Genomic DNA, 25,650 nt, shown 5'->3' with positions numbered 1-25,650 from the left:
TTGGCCATATGATGAATAAATTTTGTATCCTGTATTGGAAGATGTAACTTTCTCTGGACGAAGTATTCCCTGTGTGGTTAATACTGTAGTAAATATAGCGTACCCCCATGCAAACAGATATGTCTTTACCCTGCTTTGATAGACTAATTTTTCTGTTTGGGAGGGTAGCTCTTGGGGGGGGGGGGGGGGGAAATGATAGTGATGGCAGATAACATCCAAGAATTTGTCTGTTGCCATTATACTGAACCTAAAATAAAAGTATAGCCTGAGTAATCATGCTCTTTCTTTAAATTGCAGTTCACCTTTGAAATTAATTTTGTATCATTTTGACAGCAAAGGTTATCTCCATTGCAGAGAAACTGGTAAAGCAGGGTCTGACAGGTTTACTTCTTTTTGCAAGCTAAGTATACCTTGATGTGTTTATTACAACAAATCTGTGAACATGGTAATTGAAAGGAAGAAATTATTTATGCTTTTCTGAGATATTCCCCCCTGCCCCCCAATATCTCTATATGAATTTAAGAGAAAGTTATTGTTTTCCTTTACTGAAATGTGATAGTATATAAGAATGCTTATAGCAAAAAAAAAAGCATAGTTGTAGCCTATTTTGTGCTACAGTTTCAATTAGACTTTAAATATTTTCACCTTAACTTCAGTTCAGATTGGGGAAGGAGGGTTGAAAGTATGGACTCAGCCATAGGTTGTGAAACAGATTTTCTCTTCTTGAGCTGGCTCTGGAGATTTAGGGATGACTGACATATCTGGATCATGTAAACAGCAAAAATACCATACCGCTTTGCTGTCTTTTCTGTTTCTGAACTATTGAAGTAGGTTAAACCTAACTGCTTCTATGCTTGCACACTAGCTGTGTTGAACTGGTTTAATGACTATTTCAGTTTTGCCATACATGAACACTAGAAATAATGTAGGCAATTTTAATATAATCTACCTGGGATTTTAAATGGGAATTGATTAACTAATTCACATAATCTTCATAAATCTCTCAAATTTGAAAATGTCTTGTATTTCTTAATGGAAACTGCAGACTTACAGTTGATTCAGTGTCTTGGCCTGGAGTAAAAGATATCTGATGTATTGTTGTGACTGACTGCTGCTTTTGATGGCAACATTAGCAGTAAAGCACATATGAAAGCTCAGTGCTACTTTGTTTAATTAATAAATATCAGTCAAATGTTAATGACTCAGAGAAAACATCTGATGGTATTTGACAGGTATGTTAATATTATATTTTTGCTACGATGCTTTATAGTGAGTTTTTTGCTTCCTCTATATATCAGTTATTAGTCTGAAAAATACTGTTCTAAAAATAATTGTGATAAAGTAGAAAAATTACATCTAAAACATTTATTTCATTCACAGAATCATTGCAGTTGGAAGAAACCTCTTGAGATATGGTTTCCCACAACATTCTTGCCTCTAATTGGAGGGATACTGATTAGATGGATAAGGAATTGACTGGGTGGCTGTGTCTAAAGAGTTACAGTCAACAGCTCCATGTCCAAATGGAAACCAGTAATAAGTGGTTGCTCCTCAAGGGTCCATACTAGGACCAATACTATTTAATAACTTCACTAATGACATGCTGAGGGTGTACTCAATCCCACCAAGTTTGCGATTGACACCAAGCTGGGTGGTTTAAATACACGAGTGGACTAGCTGTCCACCATTGCCCACAGGTTCTTCTCTGCAAAAATGCTTTCCTGCCATTTGACCCTCAGTGTGTACTGGTGTATGGGGTTATTCCTGCCCAGGTGCAGGACTTAGCAGTTCCCTTTGCTAAACTCAAGCCTTTCAAGGACCCACTGAATGGCAGGGCGATCAGATGTATCACCAATTCTTCCCAGCAAACTTGCTGAGGGTGCATTCTGCCCCATCATCCAGGTCATTAAAGAAGAGGTTAGACAGTATTGGCCCCAGTATCGACCCGTGGGGTACACTGCTTGTCACCAGGTAGACTTTCTGCCACCCTCTGGACACAGGCATTCAGCAAGTTTGAAGTCCACCTCGCTGTCCCCTTACCTAACCCATACTTGTGAGCTTGTCTATAAGGATGTTATGGGAGATAGTGTCAAAAGCCTTGCTGAAGTAGAGATAAACAACATCCACCACTCTGATCACAGAACGCTATCAGGCTGGTTAAGCATGACTTTCCCTTTGTAAATCCATGCTGACTACACCTTCTTGTATTTCCTGTGTCTGGAAGTGATTTCCAGGATCAGTTGCTCCATCACCTTCCTGGGGACTGAGGTGAGGTTGATGGGCCTGTAGTTCCCCAGATCCGCTTTCCTGCCCTTCTTGAGGACAGGCATGACAATTTGCTTTTTTCCGGTCCTCAGGAACCACCCTGATCACCACGATCTTTCAAAGATAATTGAGAGTGGCCTCACAATGACATCAGCCAGCTCCCTCAGCGCTTGTGGTGCATCCTGTTAAGGCACCATGGACTTGTTTAGTCTGCTTTGTTTAAATGTTTCCTAACCTGGTCATATTCCACTGAGGGTTTAAGTCTTCCTTGCTCCAAACCTTCCCTTGGATCTCAGGGGGCTGGGAGTCCTGAAGGCCAGTCTTACCAGTAAAAACTGAGGCAAAGAAGGCATTTTTCATGTCCTTTGTCACCACAGCCCCTGCCCCACTCAGCAGCAGGTTTGCATTTTCCCCAGTCTTCCTTCAGCTGTTATCACGTTTCTGGAGTCCTTTCTTGTAGCCTTTTACGCCCCTAGCCAGATTCAAAACCAGGTGGGCTTTGGTTTTCCTAACCCCATCCCTACACGCTTGGAAAGCAGCTCTGCGTTCCTCCTGGGTCACCTGCTCCTGCTTCCACCTCCTCCGCACTTCCTTTTTATGCCAGAGTTTAGTGAGGAGCTTCTTGTTCATCCATGCAGGCCTCCTGCTGCCTCTGCTTGATTTCCTGCTTGTCACAATGGACCATTCTTGAGCTTGGAGGAGATAATCCTTGAATAGCAACCAGCTCTCTTGGATCTCTCTTTATAAGGTTGTATCCCATGGGATTCTTCCAAGCAGACCCCCAAAGAGACCGAAGTCTTCTGTCCTGAAGTCCAGTGTTCTGATCCTGCTTTTTGCCCTGCTCCTTCCCCTTTCCTGAACAATACAACCTCATGGTCACTGCAGCCAAGGCAGGCTGCCACTGATCTTCACAACCCCAGGCAGTCCTTCTGTGTTTCTAAGTATCTCAGGTCCAACAGAGCGCCTCAGAGATTGCTCCTCCATTCCTCATGAAGACCAGGGCCTGTGAATGGGAGGATTCTTCCTGCGGTCTGAAGGAGGTTTCATCTACATCATCTTCCTGTAGACCGTCTGGTCTACAGCAGGCAGATGCAGTAATATCCACTGTGCTGGTCTGCCTGCTAATCCTGACCCCCAAGTTCTTCACTGATCACCTGCCCCAAAACAGAGCTCCATGCATTCCAACTCCTCTCTCACATAAAAGGCAACACCCTGTTGTCGCCTTCCTGGTCTTTCCTTCCAGAAGAGTGCATTTATGATTCTGGAAAAGGTGTTCTGCAGGAGATTGGAAACAGGTCTTTGGAGGTAGGTGCTTTTTGTGGCTGGAGTACTAGAAAATGTATGTTTTCTTACAAAACTAATATATGACTTACATCCTGTTAAATACCATCTTCTAAGAAAATATTTAGGTTGGGTTTAGGTGCAGACGTAGAGGAGACAGAATGCTAATAACGAAAAATAGGTGTGAAAAAAAGTTATCTACTGTACCTGCAACTAAATTTATAAAAGAGATTCCAGGAAATTTCACAGGTCACAGCAGGGTTTAAAATTATGGAACACTGAAAATGGGGGATTTCAGAAAAGGCACTTTCACAGATAGCAATGCATCTTTTTGCTGAACTGTTAAACGTATTTATGGGTATGGCAACAATCCCTTGCCCACCTCTTTTTCAAGTGTGTGCCAGATACCTCACGTTTATTTCTTCACCTTCTAAAATTTTTTTAAATGTTACTCTATGTACTCTTCTTTCAGACACACATTTTTATTCAAACTCTCTATTTTATTAATAATTTCAGAGCTGTTTATCTTTTGGCTGTTTCTCCTCCCCTCCCCCCCCTTTTGATGTCTTCCTTCCTCTAAATTACTTTTCCACAGTATGAGGAAAAATAACTTTTTATTTCTATTAGGAAGAGATTCTGCTCCATTGCCTTTATGTTTTCCTCTTAAATTCTTTTTTTATGAGTTATTTTATTGTCTTGTTTCAGAATTATTAGTGGATATAAGACTAAGCATGCTAATTTTGTTTTAAAAATATGCTGTGTTCAAATATACCTCTATTACACTATTGTGCTGTTACTTAACAGCTTTGAATGACTAACTTGTACTGTGGAATTCAGTTACGGTCATATAGTGTGCCTAGCATTTATTCTTTTACAATTATGTGCTCTCTGATTTTAAAGATAAGCAAAAAAATGTGCTTAGACAACTTTAATTTTTCTAGTCTGTAAGTATGTGGAAGTAAAAACATTTTTTCAGAACCAAGACTTCTGTCCTGACTGCTTTCTAACACTGGCATAAAACAGGTCAGGCCAGTATCTTAGATTTATTTGAATACATTGACTAATTTATGTTCAGTGTGTCACAAGTCCATCACAGCTACTGCACATCTCCATTTGTGCATTCACAGTGAGTGCAGGATGATTCATCTTTTTCTTTTTTCTATTTAATATGGAAATTCTAATTGAGATGGTTGTGAAATGTCCAAACATATTTAACACTGATAAATTGGAGTTCTTTACCACCAAGCTTGTCTCATCAAGATTTTCACTGGATCTAGCTTTTGTAGAAATAGTATCTTGTTGAATTATTGGGGGGATAATGGAAATGTGCAAAATGTACTCAAAGTGAAGAAACCCCTGTAGAGTAGAACTTGGATAATTGTACTGTTAAGGCAGTGCTTCTAGGTTAATTGTCTCTTACTTGGCATGCACTTTCTTAAAAAACGTGGGGAACAGTGCCAAAGCAACTCTGTGTCTCTGGATTCACTTGAGTCCTGTTTGTGTTCAGTTTAAGGCATCTGAGACAGTGTAGTTATTGTGAGTATTTGACCATTCCTCACTATAAAAATACTGAATCTTAGCCAATATTAGTCAAAATTAGTCAATACTTTTAACAGCATTTTTGTATTGCATGTTTAAATACTTCAGAGAAATAAGATGCATAGCAAATATTAGGATGATATTTTGGGAACAATTTTGAAGAATTGTCCCTTCGTTGCCCTTTAACTGCTAAATCATCTTAATTGGTTCATAGTTCATTAATAAACTATGAATGGCTGCAGAATACATCTTACTACATTGGTGAAAATTTTATTGTCTAATTAACCTATTACTTAAACACCTTTAAATTTACTTCTTCGATCTGTATTAAGTTTTATTTATGTATAGTACACACTTGGTGTTGGAACAGTTTGATCAGTTGAAATGTATAATTTGTCAAGTATTAAACAACTTTGTATAAATATATTCTGATCTAACTAATTCATACACTGGAGGTTAACACATAACTAAGAAAAACTCTTGTGACTTACATGTAAAAGTTAAATTTATTCATGCATTCTCTGTTAACTTCAAAACTTCCTTATTAATTATGCCTTTAATATTCAGGCTCTTTTTACTTGAGTAAACTGCCAAAATTTTGATAAGTAGGCAAAAATGTATAGCATCTTAATTTCAACAAATAACTAGTGTAAACTACTGCAAAGGTGTGTAACGGGTCATTTCTATATAGCTCCTGATATTGGGAAAACATTTACAGTGGCAAAGTATTAGTTATTGCAATGATCACAATAGAATATAAATAGAGCAAATTTATATCATCAAGGTTTTAAAACTACCATCTGATTATGAGAAACTTTAAAGGATAAAATAATGTTTGGGAGATGGAGGAGATAAGAGAAAGTAAAAGTGAGCTCTAATTATATACCAACATAACTAGATTGCTATTCCATTTTTTTTCTACAAATAAAAATAAGTGTTTATAAGTTTTCTAGTGTATATTCTTGCACCAATTATTTTTGATTCTGCTTACAGATAACCATAGTGACACTAATTACTTTTAGTTACTTCAGTGTTACTGTTCTTAAGAGAAAAAAAAAAGTTTTGCTGCTGAGACTTGTATAATTTTTTTCCTCATTAAAGGCTTAAAAGGTCCAGAACAGCATGTGACATTTAAAATAATCATGTACTTAAACTACTGAGAACTCCTTTACTTTTCTTGGCTAAACTTTTATCATTTAAAGAAAACTGATACTGATGAAAACTAGAACATCTGTTCTTAAACCTGAAGGATGTTGAGATAAAACAGACTTGCTGAGTCCTATGCAATTCCTTAAAAATAAATCTATTACTTAAATGTATTGTTAGACAGAAAATATTTTGGTTTTGCATATGCATTACAAATTTAAGCATCCTCAAGCAAATAATTGTTTAGGATGATCAACATTAATTTCCAGAAATAAATACCATAGTGAATTTTAACTTAAAATATGAAAATGGGAGTCTGATTAATGCTTAAAAAACAATCCAAGATGCTGTTATAAAGGACTGAGAGCAATTTTGAATTTCTTCATTTATTATAATATTTTTCTATATATTAAGAATAATTTCAGCTAGTAATTCTGCACTTGATGTAGGCCCTGTTTATGTAGGGAGAACAATCCAAGTTCCTGTGCTAGGTTTTCAAAGGGCTGAGGGTATTGTCTGAGTTTCGAGATAAGTACAAAGAAAGAAGTGAGTGTGTCATTGAAAAGCAAATTTCCATTCATCTGCTAGGTAAAGAGTTTGAAATAAGGCTAGGTGACTTCAGGGAAATGAAGAAGGAAAAAACATCGTTTGAGCTCATAAGCAAGGAATAATAAAGAATATTCTGGGCCTCCCTTATATTCAAACTGTATAACTGGAGAAGTAATTTTTATGATTGAAGAGCCTTCTTGTTAGTGATAAAGAAGAAAAGGAGATATCCATTTCCATCTTTGTGAACTAAGCCATAATTTCAGGCATGTTTCAGTTTGTTGCCTGCTTTTGTGGCACTGTGTTGTGAAATATTGTGTTTAAAAAAACCCAAACAAAACGCAACCCCCACCCCCCAAAAAAAACCCAAACCAGAAACAACTCTTTGTACTATTAATAACTACTATTTAAAACTACTAAGAAGATATTCATATTATTAGAGTTCAGTAGTGTAATTTTTGTAATTACTTTTGTAAGTAAGAAGACACTTGATGCTTGTTTCCATTAAGGAATATTTAATCTCATGCTTTTTATTTTTATGTAGCAGTTGCAATTTTCATTGATTTTTTTTTTTTTTTTTTTTTTGTAGTGAGTTGTGCTAAACACTTCAGCTTGAACATAAGAAAATCCTTACTAGGTTGTGGTGAAATTAGCTGCTTCTAGGGAGATTTTTCTCTCCTTCCTTCATTCTTGAGTTTTCCAGTGTTTACTGGGTATGTTTCAATATTATTATCACTTCTGTTGGCTCTGCTTCATTCAGGAACTTCCCACTTGTAAGTAGAGACAACTGTAATTTTGATCACTAGGGGAGAACAATTCCTGGGTTTCATATGGAGTGTGATCACATCTCTGCTACCTGGGAATTCCATTACCTGCACAGAATCCCCTGATAACTAGCCGGAAAGCAGCTGCATTCAGCTGGAGTGGCGAGAAGTTGCTTCAGTGAATGGGACTTGGGCCCATTGCTTATAAAGATTCATTTTACCCATGTGTCACTTTACCACATTCAATTTTATTGTTTTAAACTAGATTAAGCAGGTCTTAGATAGCCTATGCTGTTGTTATTTACTAAAAATATGGTTACAGTGTTAACTGAGGAAAATCGTTCAGGACTTTATGATATTAATCCAAAAATGCAGTGGACATCTTGCATGAAGGGAAAAAGAGGATATTGTAGCTATCCTGTAACAAAGACTACAGGAGTAGTCTGAAGATACTTCCTATTTCATATAATATTTTCATGAGATAGTTCTCACATGGATGAAGGTCTAGTGGCACTTGCCTCCCTTTTGACATCAAGATTGTCTGTCTTTACTTGCACATTCTTTTGAGAACTGAGTATTTATTGAATAAAAATAGCAGCTCTTGGAGACATGTTGCAATTCCTATGGCAGTATTTCATAAACTTTCAACACATTCCTATTCTGTCACCACCAATTAAATTATCTTATCATATACCAATCACTGCCGTAGTTGATGAATCTTTCATTGCACAATAGAAACCCAATAGTATTTTTGTAAGGAAGAAACCATTTTTTATTCATTTCTTGATATTTTGTGTTTTTAATCTCTGCTGTACTACTTTAGGTTTTTAAATGTGGTCTCCAGTCTTTTAAATACGTTTACATATGCTTAATAAATCTGCATGCATCCAGTTGAGGAAGGCTATATTCCAGCAGGATTTGCTTTCACTTTTTGAAAAGACTTTTAGCCAAGAGCCTTACTGTAAGCAATGTTTGTGCCCCTCAGAAGAGGGGAGCTGCTCAGAACAAGAACGTGTCTTAATCATGATTTTTCTCATCTGGATTAGCCAGTTTGTGGGAGGTCTGACACAGTGTAAAATACCAAGAAGTTTCAAATAAAATTAAAGTACAGCTAAAGCTTTCCGTCAAATTCAGTCCTAATGCTACGGCATTTTAAAATCTATTTACATTTTAATTTGTCTTGTACAACAAAGAAAGCATGAGCTTGTTTCTGCATCCCTGCCAGCTGGCTTGTAGAAAGGAACCAAGGGACTCTCAAAAGGGGTGGCATATGTATGGTCTTAGTTTGTAGAATTAGAGGAAGTGATATTTGTGTCCAAATTAGAATCCCTTTGCTTCTCCCTTCCACTTTTTCAGCAACAGAAGGGTTCTTGCTATTTTGTCCTACTCTTGATTTTTTGGGGGAAAAGTGTGATCTCTGTTCTTTCTTTCTTTCTTTCTTTTTTTTTTTTTTTTACTGTGGAGTTTTGGTTAGGTTTTTTGGTGTTTTGTGTGTGTTTGTTTTTTGGGTTTTGTTGGGTTTTTGTTTGTTTGTTCTTTTTAATTTTTTAAAGTGCAGCATATTAAATAGGTTAAAAGAAGGGAGCTGTTGAGAGGGTTACTGTGCTCCAAAGATAAGAACCATGGTTTTACCATCCTTGGAGGGAAGGAGAGAGTGAGGGGAGGGAAGAGTGTATTCTAGAAACAATATAATGGCAAAGTGAAAAAGATCTAGGGAGTGAATGAGTGTTAGATACAGTGATGGAAAAGTCAGTCACTGTCTCAAGAGTATGCATGTGCAAGTTTTGGACAGAAGTGCAGTTCTCAAACTGAGACAACAGGAAAAGAAAAGACTCTAAGAAGACAAAAATTAAATTTTATCCATGTTAATTCTGTCCATGTCACTTTTTCTCTGTTCCTTGTTTGGGCAGGAGAGAAGTTGGTAGGCAGGTTTCTTTTTTTCTTTTTTCTTTTTTTTTTTTCCCCCTACTGCTTTCCTTGTTGAAGACCTTCTGTAGTGGGAATGTTTTTCTTTGAATATCCATGTACAGTTTTAACTGAAGTAAATAAAAGTTTCAGTTGAAGGCCAGATTTGACTTAAATATTTTTTCTAACATTGTCCCTAACTTCATGTTTCATCCTTCAATTAATACTGTGCCCTTTTGCTTTCAGAAGGGCTGATTCCTGTTGCAAAAGAAATGGTATTGTTTCTCAAAGAACCTTTCTCATAATTTCTTTATTTAGGTGTTGATATCGTCAATATTGAGAAGTAAATGGAGTCTGTAAAATAAATAAAACAGCCACATCACTGTCAAGAATCTTGAGTTTTATTCCTCTTAGAGTGTCTTTTGAAAAGCACAGGTATATGTCTATTTTTGTTGTTTTCACTATAGATTTAGAATTCTGAATATTTATCTGTATGAGTCCATTTGCCTTTTGTGGTCAATTTCTCCAATAGTAACATTTTTAAAAAATTGATTAGATGACATAGCTTAATGATCTGTAATTTTTAAAATCTAGCAGCTCTATGTGTTTTTCAATTTGCATTTAAATTTAAAAACCAAACCAAAACAAAAACCCCAAACCCAATGAAACTCCCAACATTATTATAGCTTTTGGCTATCTATAAGTAACTTAAGGTGGTATCAATCATTGCTGACTTTTTCAGAATGTTACATCTGATGTGTTCTGGCTTAAATAAAAAAAATGATGATTTTTTAGTGATTTAAGAGAGTTCTTTGCTTAGAGGAAAAGAATAGATTAAATATATCATCCTTTTAATAGATTGATTAATTTTCCACCCACCCCACCCCCAGAAATGTAACTTTTCTCCTCTGGAGTAAGTAGTTCTGCTTTTAGTTCAATCACATCAGTGTTTCACAGTAAGTAAAACAGAGAAAAATATAAATGCATGTTACAGTTTTCACATGGGAATGCTCTTTAGATATCTAGGTCTGTATCAAGGCTCTGAAGTATGAGGGGAGATTTGGGGGGGCGGGGAGTTTGTGGGGTTTTTTGTTTGTTTATTACAAATACCGTACAACTGGAACTTCCTTGATGACAGGCAACTAGAGGTTGTCGTCATCTTTGCTAATCAAGCCAAAGTTCTTAAACACAGACTTAGGAACTAAATGCTGTCATCTCTCTGTCCCTCTTTATGTGTTGTTTGCAAAGGAGGGAAGCAAGGCTATCTTTATTTTCTCATGTATGAGTTTATCATCTATTTATTTTTAAGAAGCGTGAGTTTAGTCACCTCAGAGGTGGGAGGTGGTAAAAGAAATAACCAAAACCAGACTCCTACTCATCAAGCAACACAAAAATTGAATGGATTTTCAGGGGCCCATGTCAAATATCCATATGCAAATACATGCAATCTGGGAAGCAAGCAGGAGGAGCTAGAGCCCCATGTACAGAGGCTGAACTATGACACTGCTGAAATAACAGCAATGTGTTGGGGTACTTTGTGTGGCTGGATCTCTAGTATGAATGATGGATATCACCTCATTAGAAAGGCAGGGAAGTAGAAGAGGTGAGATTGTCATTTATAAAAATGAGCAGCTTCCAACCACAGAATTCAGGAGAGCAGACTGGTTTAGTTAGGTGATGAGAGAGCTGGCTGTCGCTATGAGAGTTCTGTATCAACTTGGTGACTGAGGAAAGTCTCTGATTATTGGAAAAAAGCAAGAAGGATGATGTATGGATCTAGGCTTGCCAGCCTTTTGGTCCTTGGGAAAATCATGGTGCAAGTGCTCTTGGCAGCCATTTCTGGGCACATGAAGAAGGTGATTTGATAAATCCATGTTGGCTATTCCCAAAGATAGATTATGCCTGACCAACCTGATTGCCTTCTGTGATGAAACACCTAGACTGTGGATAAGAGGAATACAGTGGACATTGTGTATCTTGACCTCAACCTGCGGAAGAGAAGGCTTAAGGGAAACATAAGACCAGATGTCCAATACCTACAAGATTGTCAGAAAAATGGAGCCAGGCAGGCTCTGCAGAGATACATAGCAGGAGGACAAGTGGAAATGGTGATAAACTGGAACATGGGAAGTTGTAACTTGGTATAAGGAAAAAAAATATTTTTGTGATGAAGACAAGCATTGGGATGCGTCAGCCAGCGAGGTTGTGAAATCTGCATCCTTGGAGGTTTTCAAGGTCTGACTGGACAAGAATCTGAACAATCTGGTCTGAATTCAATGTTGATCTTGCTTTCAGCAGGAGGTTCAACTAGATGACGTTCAGAGGTCCCTTCCAACCTGAATGATTGTGTGATTTTGTGATTTAATACTTTGGTCATAAACTGAGAAAAATAAATAGCCCACTCCCAGTCACTAAAGTCATAACTCGAATCCAGGGGATACTCCCCAGGCTGAATTATTTGGAATATTTTACTCCAATCTGGCCTACCTCATTGCCAGCAAAAAAGACATTAGTAATTAAGGGCAGGGCCAGGAATGCCTGAACCAAAATCTGATTAATACAGTATTTGAAATGTTAAACTAATCAGAATATGAGTTACTGTAAACTTAAATCACTGTTGTATGGAATATAACATTTGTGGTGTTTTTAAATATATCTGCCTTGTTAGAATAAGAGCTCATACTATGCAACATATCTATGTTGTGTGTGGTGTTTTACAGTGAGCAAAATACAGTCAGTCAGAATGTGGAACTGTATGACTAGTTCCCTAAGACACAACAAGAAGTGAGAAGGACGACATAAAATGTGTATGTGTCATTTGGGTACCTTTTTCTAGACTGTGGGAGATGCTTCCTTCTGGTTGGAATTTTTCTGAGGTTAGGCAACAAACCCTTTCCTTCAGAAACCATAGTAGTACTATGGTATCTTAAAATAAGGGAGAAGTTAGTTCTCCTTCTTTCTTGATTGACTTTGTTGTTGTCGCTGGTGAAGGTGTAACTTGTGTCTCTTTGGATTGTGAGGGTAGGGGTTGTTTTTTTTTTCCATACATGCTTAGATTATTAATGAATTTGTCAGGTGTGTAAAACAACCAACAACTTAATCTAGAAGTTTACAACTTGATAGCAGTTCTCTGGATGCAAGGAAAATGTTGGAGTAAGTTGCAGATGTGGTTTGCATTCTGGGTTGGGCAATATGGTCTAACTGACAAGTGTTCGATTTTATTTCGTAAACCTCTTCTCTGCTGAACAACAAGGTCAAGAAAAGCTTGGTTTCAGCTGAGCAAGCCTATATAAGGCTTTGCTGTCATCTTCTTCAGTACCTGTTTTTCTTGGCATTTGTATTATCCCAAACTCTTTGATTTGATGCTCAGTTTCCCAAACTGTTGTTCATTTTGTCTTCTGACCTAAAATCTTGTCACCTTTCTAATGGAACAAATAGAACAGCTTGAAGAAAAGATGATTCCTTGTCTCTCTGATTGTCCTGGAAGTTCTGTCATTTTTCTTAAAGTTGCACATCATACCCTTCATCCACTGCCTTCAGGAAACAAACAAACAAAAAAGCATTTGTGGCCCTGAATAAATACGGCAACCAGTTTGTGTTGGAGCTGCTTTGCTTGCACTGTGATGGGAAAATAGCTCTTGATCAGCTGGTTTTCAGATAGTATGTCTGCTTTGGAATGTTTTTAGTGTTCCAAAATGTATTTACAAATCGGAACAGGAGTTAAGATTGGAAGAAGATGTAAGTATATCACCATTGTTTGCTTCCTGAGCTTTGTATCAAGAAGCAGCCAAAAAAACTAGTTCAGATACTGAAAATGAAAAGGAGATTCAAATATAAAGATGTAACTTCTTTTTCTGTTGATTTTGTAGTAAATAGGATTGTTTGCATTATACTTCAACTAATTTTCTATACTGCAAAAACAAGGAAGGAAATTTGTTCTTTTATTACATTGGAAAAATTTCAAAGATAGGTTAATCTTAGAGTCTTTACATACAATGATGCCATGAGTTGTTACTTTATATCTTCTAGAATTAAATCTTAGAAAGCTTTTATTCATGCTTAAGTGGAATTTCTGCCTGCATGCTTCTGAAGCTATTGGACTGAGTGTCAAGTTTCTTTGTAGCCATCTTGATTTTTTAAACATGTATGAAAAGACTAAAGCTGTTCTCTAGGAATGTGCTATGAACATCATTATGTGTTATGAATAGTACAACTCTGAAAATTCAATACACATTATTTCAATTAGTTCTATTTCTAAAATGTATGTTGATGACTTCTCAAAGGTTAACAAAACTGCGGATGGAAAGGTTACCAATTTTTGGCACAGAAAGTATCTTTAGTTCAATTATAGTTTTGTTAATATAAATGGTGGTTTTGATTACTATTCACTGTGTGGTTTGAAGTTTCATATGTTTGAAACTAGGATTAAAAGGTTGTATCCAGAATAAATATTGGAAAACAGCATATATGCTGTAGTGAACTGTAGGAAGTGGGTCCTTTGGAAAAGTTCACCTGTAATAGGTCCATAAATATGCAGCACTCCACTGTTGTTTGCTTTGTAATAAAATAGCACGTTCTTTTTAGTACTTTCGGTAGAAAAGTTTTGGGGAAAAACAAGTAGCCTTATGATTAATACCTAGTAGATTAAGGCTTGGTAAATATGATTGTGGTTCACAGAATGGTTGAGGTTGGAAGGGACCTCTGGAGGTTATTACTCCAACCTCCCTGCTCAAGCAGGCCTACCTAGAGCCAATTGCCCAGGACTGTCCAGATGGCTTTTGAATATCTCCAAGAAGGGTGACTCCACCACCTCTCTGTGCAACCTGTGCCAGTGCTTGATCACCCTCCCTGTAAAAAAATGTTTCCTGGTGTTCAGATGGAGCCTCCTGTGTTTCAGTTTGTGCCTATTGCCTCTTGTCCTGTCATTTGCACCACTGAAGAGAGCCTGGCTCTGTCCTCTTTGCACCCTTCCTTCAGGTATTTGTATACATCGGTAAGATCCCCCTGAGCCTTCTTTTCTCCAGGCTAAACAGTCCCAGCTCTCTCAGTCTTTCCTCACGTGAAAGATGCTCCGGTTCCTTAATAATTTTAGTGGCTCTTTGCTGGACTCTTTCTAGCATGTTCATGTCTGTCTTGTACTGGGGAGCCCAGAGCTGGACACAGTACTCCTCGTGTGGCCTCACCAGTGCTGAGTAGAGGGGAAGGATCACCTCACTCGACCTGGGGGCAATACTTTGCCTAATGCAGCCCAGGATACCATTTGCAGCAAAGGCATGTTGCTGGCTCATGTTCAACTTGTTGTCCACTGGGACACCTCAGGTCCCTTTCTGCAAATCTGCTTTCCAGAGAGGTGTTCCCTAGCATATACTGGTGCATCGAGTTGTTCCTCCCCAGGAGCAGGACTTTGCGCTTCCCCTTGCTTAACTTCACGAGGTTCCTGCCAGGCCATTTCTCCAGCCTGCTGAATCCCTCTGGATGGCAGCTTGACTGTCTGGCATATCAGACACTCCTCCCAGTTTTGTGTCATCTGGAAACTTGCTGAGGGTGCTCTCTGCCCCATCATCTGGATCATTAATGAAGGTATTAAAAAGAATCAGACCCAGCATTTACCTCTGGGGTACACTGCTAGTTTGTGGCCTCCAGCTATAGACTTCGTGCCACTGACTGCTACCCTCTGGACCTGGCAGTTCAGCTGGTTTTCAATCCACCTCACTTTCTGCTTATCCAGCCCACACTTCAACAGCTTCTCTTTAACAATCTTACAGCAGACAGAGTGAAAGGCCTCACTGGAGTTTAGGTAGACAATGTCCACTGCTCTCCCTTTGTGTACCAAGCCAGTCATTTCACCATAGAAGGTGATCAAGTTGGTCAAGCATGACTTCCCCTTGGTGAAGCCATACTGACTACTCCTGGTGACTTTCTTGTCCTTCCTGTGCCTGGAGATGGTTTCCAGGATTAGCTGCCTCATCACCTTCCCAGGTAGTGAGGTGAGGCTGACGAACCCGTAGTTCCTTGGGCCTTTCCTCCTGCCCTTTTTGAAGACAGGAGTAACATTTTCTTACCTCCAGTCCTCAGACACTTCTCCCAGTCACCATGATCAGTATAACAGTATTGAGAGGGGCCTCGCAATGACATCAGCCAGCTCACTCAGCACTTGTGGGTGCATCCCATTAGGCCTCATGGACTTAATTACGTTGTTTGCTTAAGTATTTTCTGACATGATCTTCTTCCCCTAAGGGTAAGTCATCCTTGCTCCAGACTTTTCCCTGGTATCTGGAATTCCTGAAGGCTGGTCTTGCTAGTAAATGCATTCAGTACCTCAGCCTGTTCCATGTCCTCTCTGACCAGGTCCACTATCTCCTTCAGCAGTAGGCCTATGTTTTCCCTAAGCCTTCCTTTTGTCATCTTTGCTTATAGAAGCCCTTCTTGTTGTCTTTGACATCCCTTCCCAGATTCAATTCCAGCTGGGCTTTGGCTTTCCTTACCTCATCCCTGCATGCTCGGACAATGTCTCTGTATTCCTCCCAGGTTCCACATCCTTGCTTCCAACCTGTGTATGCTTCCTGGTTTTGAGTTTTGCCAGGAGCTCCTTGTTCATCCACGCAGGCCTCCTGGCAGTTTTGCTTGACTTCCTCCTCGTTGGGTTAACCTAATCTTCTACAATCTTTTTTTGCCCCTTTGCAGTCTGCAGGTCAGTTTCTTCTCTAGAGAAAGAAGGAAAACTTTCTTTGTGTAGTTATTTTCATACATAAGTATATATAGTTATATAGTATACTATAGTAGAGTAATACATAAGTACTAACATATTTTTAAATATACGTAGTATATGAAATTGTGTTGGTATTATAACTGGCTATTGATGACAGCTGGCAAACCTTTCCGAGTTAATATTTTGTTCTTTAGGAACAATGGTGGAATTTAATTTAATCTGAAGACTGATGCTCTTGAGAAAAGACATGAGAATGTCCTAATGAAGATGAGAATTCCTTTCATGCTTACTGTGTTGTTTAATGGAAGCATTCTCTTTTGTCACCTTCCCTGGGATTGTTGTCCTGTTTGCTCTTCTTTTGTTTTCGCTTGCTGTTATGTCCCATAATTTAGATTATGTGGGGAAGTAGGAAAGCATCAGTGATGTAAGATGTCCTGGCGCAGCTGTAGCTCTATCCCAAAGAAGTAATTATCTATATAATGTTTTAGAAACCTGAAGGCAGTCAGAGAAGGCTTCCTGAGCCAAATGCACTGTGCTATTTACCATATCATAGTTTTGCTAGCAAAATGTATGTTAATACTAAGAACACTTAGTATTAATTAACAGATTGTTCTGCATATGCGTTAGTCCTTGTTCTTCTTGTTTAATGTCATCCTCAGTGGAGAGTCTCTGTATTTGCATCCTGTGGAATAAATGAGCAGATATAAACTGTAGTTGTTCTTCACACAATATTAATGTCTTAAATGTGACAGTGTAGAGATCCATTTTATACACTACAAATACTTGAAGAGTTTAGTTACATGTGGTATGGGAACTATAATTATGTTTCAGTTTTGGGCATGTACAGGCTCTTCCATAGTATTTCCTTTACATAGTTTTTCACATTTAATCAGTCATAATGTCTCCCAGCAGACTGGTCCATTCACACTCACTCAGCTCTGGCTCAGCTCAGTTCTAACTGAGCAGGAAATGTCCTCACCACTATATTAGAAGTTGGTCGTGAAAATTTGTTCACTACCTCACTTCATTATTCACTTCAAAGTCTTCTATTGTTGTATACTCTAGGTAGCAATGATATTTACTTATATAAAATAAATACTATTATCTCCTTAGTTCCTGTGGTGAGCTTAAGGTTGTGCATACGGTGTGTTCTTTTGGTTATATAGGGAAATCTGAAATCTTTCTTTCCTTCCTATAAAAATGTTTGTCCTTATCTCTAGGTTCTCAGCTGTAATCTTTCACTAGGATGTTGGTGATATGACCAAAGTGAAAATACTTGCTTTGGTATAGACCTGGAGGCAGTCCTGTGTCTTAGTTCTGGAGAGCTCACATTCTTATTTCACATCAACAGAAACAGTGACCAATCTGTATTTTATATACAATAGCACACTCTAGTGTGTATATTAGCCATTATGGACTGATTCTCATCATATTTAACTCAATTTTTCAGAGATTTAGTTCTGTTGTTTTCAGTAATATCATTTTTTTCTCTATACTTGCATGAATTGGAGGAAATGTGTATCTTCAAATGAGAAGTTACCAGTTTCTTAACAGAGTCATTATGATACCAAATGTAATACATTATTTTTTAAAATAATGCTTTGAAAGAAAAAAAAAGCTGATAATTTTTGTGGAGAGGAAAATCTTGATGTAATGGAGGAATTGAGTCCAATATGAAGAGTCTTAATGATGTAATTGTATACAGCAAAACTGTGTAAGATGGATCTGAAATTTGTCTTCTAATTTAGTTGCCTGCAAGGAACTAGACTTTGCCTTTTTGCATTAGTACAGAAATTAGGAGGAAAGAGAGTACATCACTTTAAGATGTTGGTTCAGACTTGCAGCTAATTCTGAAGATAACCACAGCCTTATAGAAGATAGGCAGTCAGCATCAACTCAGATAACTGGCTTGCATGTTATATGTAGTAATATAAGACTCTTAATGGGTGTTACAGAAACATTAGTACAGTTAAAACGTGCGTGCTTTGTGTTAACTTACCACTTTATTGACATTTTTCCTGACTCTTTTTTAAATGGGGTTTATGAACAAGTAATGCAAAATGTAAAAAGCACATAATATCAGTTGACCCCAAAATACAGAGTTTTATTTTATGGAGCGTTTTTGGTTATTTTTGAAAGTGGGCAAAATTTTGTGATCTTTTCCTGAAATGATTTTATTTTATTCTATCATTTTTTCCCACATATAAATGTGATCTCATAGTGCTTCTTTGCAGTACTGGCTTTTGCTTTATCTGTGTATTACTCCTCTGATCTTTTTTTTAATGTTATAAATTGTGATTATTGAGAACCTAATAAAAAAAAAGAGGAAGTATTAAATTTATATGCTACAAGAGAAAAATCAGTGTGTGGGGGGGAAATACCTGTGGAGAAAATGTCTTAAATTCAATAGGCATGATATAAATTAATTTCTTCAGTTATTTTAAAAACTTCAGGGTATTTTGTGTTAGTTATGCCCGCTATAGAACTAGGATTGTGAAATTATTATGGTGTTTACTGTTGTGGGCTGATTATTATCAAAAGATACTTTGATATGTAGCCATTTGCTTCCTTTTCAGGTGGCTGTGTTTGGTGGCCCTAATTTGCAATATCAAGTCTTTTTTATTATGCTGATTTTGATATGTGTTAAGAGCACTGACACAAAATAATTTTTCTAAGCATCCACTTTTGATAATGAGAAGAATTGTGGTTGCTTTGAATTAGATGAGAAGAAAGTGAGACAGCAAGCCCCCCTTCCCCCCCGCCCCCCCTTCTTGTATAAGCTTTCACTTATTGCTGTTACAATATGTGTGACATGCAGGCATGCCAGAGTGGAAGGTTAGTAGGGAATGTGTGCAGAGTGTGTGGGTGGCATGTGTTTTTCCCCAACAATTCAAGACAGCCTACCTCTTAAAAAGTTAGCAGAAAAATATATCAACTTAAGGGTAAGTAAATATAATGAAATAAAATAAGTTTGATGTCTTTACTCTTTCTTCTTCCCCCTTCAGATCTCACAAACCTTATTGCAGATCTTACATAGTACTCTGAGAGCTGTCACCCTTATACTTCCCAGTATGGGCAAAGACATGCCCTGCATTTCTGTCGAAATGCTGGAGGTCAACAAAGAAACCTGTTTATGCTAACAATGGTTCACTTAGACTGAAATTATTTAGGAAGCAATTCAGCTAAAAGATCTAAAAGAAGAGCTAACGCAATTGGCAGGCAGTGACAAGCAGCTGGATGGTGGGTGGTCAGTAACCTTTCCTGCTGTCACAGCCACTTCAGAAGTCTTCTCTGCCCAACGGCATCCTTGGGAACTGCACCTCTTGGAAGCTCACCAGGCATCTGGATCCATCTGCCTCTACAGTGGTTTGATTCACAGGGGCCTAAGAAAAGAAAAGGAGAGTCTGGAGTCACTTGGATTTTAGATAGTAAGAAAACTTTCAAAGTTTGATCCCATTTTCTCATCATTCATTTGATATATTTCTGAAGGCACATACATTTGGTGGCATTTTAAAGCATCTATTCTTTTGCATAAAGTGTTTGCAATGAAATGTTTCCTCATATAAGAGTCACTAAACAGAAAGAATTGAAACACTGATAACCATTGAGCAATGTATTGCCTGTTACTTTCCTACTGTGTCCACACAATGCCTCAAACTCTCTGGAATGATTGTCAAGATTTTGATCTCAAACTAAAAGAAACCCCTCTGTCTTCCAAGTCTATGTTTAATTACTGTCAACATTCTGATGTGAGATTCTGTCCATCACAAGGCATAAGGGGGGGTGGGGTGTGTGAAAGTCCTCTGAAGATGATTTTACTTAAATTTCAAACTTTTCAACTCGTGTTTGATTCCTTTCTTAAAAGCATTTATTAAGTAAAGGAAGGGAACAACAACGTTCTTTAAAAACTTCTCCAAGGTCATGCAAACCATGCAGGAGAATTCTACAAGAGCCAGAAAACAGAAAATTCTCTCTTTGATAGGAAATCTGAATATTACATTTTAATTTCAGGTTTACACTATTCAGAGCTTTTCACAAAGCTTCCCTTTTCTTTCTTGCAAGCAGAGTAATAATTCTAAGACTAGTTACGTCAATTCATTAAACTTATTTTCCTACAGAAAGTACACATTTTATTGAGGATTTGTGAAGAACTGACATGACCGTTGTTCATCAAATGAGTATGCTGCTGTTCTTGGAATGTTTCTGCTGAGTTCATAGCCAAATCATGAAACTCGGGAACTTTGATCTATCTTCACTGTTAGACAGTAGATCAATGCATACACTTCCAAAATGTGTTACTTTGATTTTGGCTCTTCTCCTTATTGGATATTACAAGGACCAAGCACGCATTCCTTTGAGTGATGTATCTATAAGATTTTGAAACAATATGTTGCAGACTTTCAGAAGAAAATGCCAGCCATCCTCAAAAGAATCGAAATGCACCCTAATGAGTTAAAAGAAACAAACTTACAGGCCTGCTGTCTTAGCTGAAGAATCTTGCAAATAAACACAGAAAAAAGGCAATGTAGTGTTCATCAGACTGGATGAAGCCCTTACTTGGAGGGAGCATTGAAAAGTGACCTTAAACTTTTTGTCTCTGTACTTGTAATAATGGCCTTTCATTTTCTCTTCTACCTCTGTTATAGAAATTGACTGCTAGACCTGACCTAAGCAAAACTGATGCCTTACTATTAGTTCTTTACTAATGACTCTTTTCCTTTACCTTAGGAAATATTTTAAGAAAGTAAGTACTCTAAAATATGTTGGAAGGAATCTTCATGTTGGTAGTTATACCTTGGTCTTGATGCTTCAACTTGTGTTATCAGTTTGCATTTAGTACATCACTTTGAAAAAGTCACTAATTCTGAAAAACTTGATTTATTGTAAGAGGACAAAGTGCATTTTTTTCTTTGTGCCTTGATTTGCCTGGTAACTGTAGTGAGAGGCACTGTACTGTTTATCAGAATGAAATGTTACTTCCTCAGTCAACACACTTGATGCACTATGTCTTATTGTTGCATTGAAGGTAGTTCTGACAGATCTTAGATGGAAATCTTATTGGTTTAGTTCTTCTTATTTAAAGGCTTTTCTCACACAGAATGCTTTCTCTTCAGTTTTGCTTTTGTTGTTTTGGGGTTTTTTTTCCAGCTAGAATAATTAATTACCATTAACTTCCTCTTTCTCTAAGCCTTTTTTTGTATTTGTGAATTCAGGATATGCTACTATAGTAATTGCTTTTTTCTCATCCAATCTCCCCCCCCCCCCCCCCCCCCCCCCGTTCACTTTTCACAGGGAATGTATTTGTTAATGATTTGTGAAGTTTTGGAGTTAAGCACTGGACCACGTTTTTCCTCCTTATACCAATTCTGTAGTTTTGTACTGTAAGAATATTTCTAGCTCAGCACTGGTTTTTTTTTTTTACATATATCATATATAACATCTGAGTTTAACTAGTTTGTGGTATCAGTAATACCTGTGCATCACAATGTGATTAAACAGATGTACCCAGATGTTGCACATTATCTGATGTAGTATTTTATTTATATATCAAAATACTTCCATCTTCAATTCTTCTGCTTCATATCAGTTGTTCTCACAGGGCTTCACAAAAAAACCAGTTCTATTCAAGAGAATCTGAACGTCTCATTACATTTGGGCTGAAGATAAGAAGTTTGTATAGCTATAATTTCAAACTTTTTGCTAAGATGACCCTTTCAGGAGAAAGGAAGTGAATGACAGAGCAGAAACCTCTAATCAAATATAGAGTTACAGACTGATTAATTTATTTTTAATGGTGTTATATGGCCTTTCATAATAAAATTGAACATACTTTGTTAGACACTAGGTTTTGCTTATTTCAAATATACAGATCTTAGAAAACATAGAATTGGATTAATTTCAACTTGAATTCCAACCCAAAAGCAATAAATTTGTAGTGTAAGTTGTATATGGTTTTGCCCTTTAATCACTGCAAAGTAATGTTTGTGATTAATGTCTTTCTGCTTTCTGCACCAGTTTTCCAAGGTGATTTAAAGCACCTATGACCTGCTGTACTAGCTGATTTAAGAACAGATCCCTGAAGCAAAGAATGAGGGAGGAGGGAAGGTTTTTCATCATCTTACTAATTGGTGATTTGAGAAAGTGGTGCTGCTCATTGATAAGTGTGAAATGTTGATGAGAATCTAATGAGGTGTTCACATTGCAGACTCAGATAGCAAACTACAGGCAAGCATTTTTATATAAAGGCAAAAATTTTAGAATGTTCCTGTTCATGTTATTTTTACATAATACTGTGAATAAAATAAAAAATAAACAGTAGAGCTTTATTTGAAAAACATATCCAGGATGTCTTATGCAAGAATGCTTTCCTGGGAACCTTAAGAATAAAAAAAGACAAAAAAGGAGCTATGTAATGAGTAGGGGAAGGGTGTGCTCTTTGAGGAAACTGAGTCTGATACTAGTCCGTTTCAAAGTTTTTATTAATATAGGCAGTAAATAACATTTACTAAGAGAGTGATTTGGAAGTCTTGCCATCCACAGGTGTACCAAGAAACCACAAAAATCAGAGTAACAAAGAAAATTTTTTAAAAATTAAAAAATTGGAGAGCCATTTAGAATTATTTGGGGACTAATAAAGTAAAATTAAGAAATAAAAATTAGATTAATACTAGGATGAGCTGGAATTGAGCATATATATAATATCTAAAGAGCCAAGATGTGTGCATTTCTTCATGAAAGATACCAAAAATGAGGAAAATAATTGGTCTTTACCCTCCTAATTAAAATTGTTGTCAGGTGCCTATGTTGTATATAATCTTTCCATGTTTTTGTACAGGAAAAGCATAAGCAGGAGTTAGAAGACATGAGAAAAGCTGGACATGAAGCCTTGAGTATTATTGTTGAAGAATTCAAGGTAAATGAGTTGTCAAGATAACACAATTTCCAAATAATATTATTGTAATAGTGTATAATAAGCATGCACTACAGGTAGTCTTCTTTAGTCCTGCTTGTTCACATTGCTCAACCCGTTTCACTTTAAGACTGTCTTTTCTGTTGTTTCCAATTTAGACTGTTTGGCCTGAAATTTTGCATGATGTTTTCTCACTCTGCACTTTGGGAAACTTCAGATAAAGTAGGTTAGCCATTTTCAGTAACGAAACTTAAAACCAGAACGCAACAGAAATGCTCAGTTAATTGTGGTAAACTTCAAGTTTGATTATTTATCACATCCACGTTTTGGACATTTTCAGTCTCAACAAACTGCACTTTCAGGAAAGCAGCCTCACAGAGCAATTCAGCAGGTTTTTATCTACAGAGCACAAGAGAAGGAGTTAAGGATGAACTAAGGTTGAATCTATTATTCTCTCATGTTGTTCCTAGTTCCTCTAAGCTGATAAGATGAAAGAATTGGATGTTACCATGGAGGGTAAATCTGTGTCTCTTGTACTGTTACAGAAACTTTCTAGTAAGAAATGCACAGAGGGCAAAAACTGAATCAAGTTAGGAGAATGAGTAGGTAAAGCTAAGAATTCTAATTAGACTTAAAGAGGTAAAGAAGGTCTGACAGTGAAAAAACCCTGATAATGGGAAGTGGAAAAGGTGCTGGTTTTGAGAATGAGAAAGGAGACATAAGACGTGGTAAGTAGCTGTGAGCTAGGAACACAAATCTGACAATGTATTTAGTGAAGGGGAAATTAAAATTGTAACTGCTCAGCAATGGTAATTTGTGACCAAGAGTGATCTGGCATGGAGGGCAAGAAGGCCCAGCTGCAGATGGGTTTAAACTTGCTGGTAGCAGGAATGCCAGAGACAGGACTTCATGTAAAGGAGTGGGGTTTTCCTTGGTAATAAGATAAGAAATGTCACAGCATTTTCTTGAAGCAATCCATCCTGGAATGTGAGTGCTCAGGGGCCGCTTTTGGTAAACAGAGCTGACACTGAGGGATGAACTGAACGCTGGGCTAAGGTGTCCCATGCTGATACTCATATGGTTGGTGCTGGTGTAAGTGTATATAAGGAATTGTCTCATGATGCATCTTTGCAGACTCCTTGTAGAGCTGCTTATGGAAGTAGGACTGTCCAATCCATTGTTCAGTAAATCTTTTTACGTTTAAGCACAAACACATTTAATTTGCTTCAAGGCAAATTACTTTGATAAAGGAATGATAAAAAATCCCCACCATTGGTTAGGGTTGGAATGGAACTGGTAAGGGAAAAAGGATAAGATTAAGGTTGGGTCTTGTGATTCAGGTAATAAGCTGGAAGCTTGAGTCTAGGACCTGCTGGTCAAGAAGCTTGCAATACTTTGTTGGGGAGGGTAGGCAGGTTGGTTGGTTTGTTTTCAGCAAATACCCAAGACTTACTTGCAATGTTTGTTTCTTTCTGGTGGTGTCAGGATCTGCAGCTTAAGGAGAGCTATCTGTGCCAGACTCCAAGTCTGCTGCAAAATTTGGGATCATAATGTTATGCAAAGCTTTTTTTTTAATTAGGTTCTATGGGGCTTGTAGACTTCATTCCTCACATGTAAGGCAGGCCTACCAAGTTCCAAGTCTGAGAGAGCACAACTCTGTAGGGGACCTGCTGATGCTTTTAGGATGCTCTGCTTGAAGGCAGCTCATGTCATAGGCTGCAGAAAAGTATAAAGTAATTCTAGTCATCATAGATGTTTGCAACAAGTCATAATATGAAAGCCTTTTAATAAGTTTGCTAATAACGGTTAGTAGTGTTCTAGCTAATATTGAAATTGGGCTATCTGTAGAAAAAAGTCTGTCTCCATTAATACAGCTTATACTGATTTCATCTAAAGGGAACCTATTCAGAAAAAAGTTTCAAAAGTTTCCATTCCTGAGAAAAGTTAAGCATGGCCACTGGTGATGTCTCATTTCTCCATACCTCCCTCATTTCAATTCTGGAGGAGAATTATTGCATTTCTTTTCCGTTACTTCTTTGGGGACCACTTTGCAATAGAAGTTCTCAAATGGGAATTTTCTTTGCACTATCCCTACTTTGGATGGGCTGCTGAACATGTTGCGTATCAGCATTTTTCATTTCTGTTTTATGCTAGGTGCATATAAAATATCTAGCTGTTTCTGTGTGGACATGTGGTTTAACCCCAGCCAGCAACTAAGCACCACGCAGCTGCTCACTTACTTCCCCCCCACCTCCAGTGGGATGGGGGAGAAAATCAGGGAAAGAAGTAAAACTCGTGGGTTGAGATAAGAATGGTTTAAGAGAACAGAAGAGAAGAAACTAATAATGATGATAACACTAATAAAATGACAACAGTAGTAATAAAAATATTGGAATGTACAAATGAGGCACAGTGCAATTGCTCACCACTCACCGCCCGATGCCCAGTTAGTTCCTGAGCAGCGATCTGCCCCCCCCCCCCGCAACTCCCCCCCAGTTTATATACCAGGCATGATGTCACATGGTGTGGAATATCCCTTTGGCCAGTTTGGGTCAGCTGCCCTGGCTGTGTCCCCTCCCAACTTC

The 25,650-nt window shown here is 37.6% G+C and overlaps 1 protein-coding gene across 8 annotated transcripts in view; it reads left to right on the top strand.

Annotated features, from left to right (window-relative positions):
- The window catches only part of CCDC91 (coiled-coil domain containing 91), a 159,649-nt gene that overhangs the window by 50,496 nt on the left and 83,503 nt on the right, over positions 1-25,650 (top strand). For all 8 annotated transcript variants that reach the window (XM_069806818.1, XM_069806822.1, XM_069806819.1 and 5 more), the window contains one exon: positions 22,991-23,068. In XM_069806818.1, the coding sequence (XP_069662919.1) occupies positions 22,991-23,068 (78 nt within the window). The remainder of the gene's footprint in view (positions 1-22,990; positions 23,069-25,650) is intronic.

This window comes from Haliaeetus albicilla, chromosome 19, assembly GCF_947461875.1.
Source record: "Haliaeetus albicilla chromosome 19, bHalAlb1.1, whole genome shotgun sequence".
Lineage (NCBI taxonomy): Eukaryota > Metazoa > Chordata > Aves > Accipitriformes > Accipitridae > Haliaeetus > Haliaeetus albicilla.
Note: the sequence above shows the minus strand (reverse complement) of the source record. Positions and strands in the feature narration are given on the sequence as shown.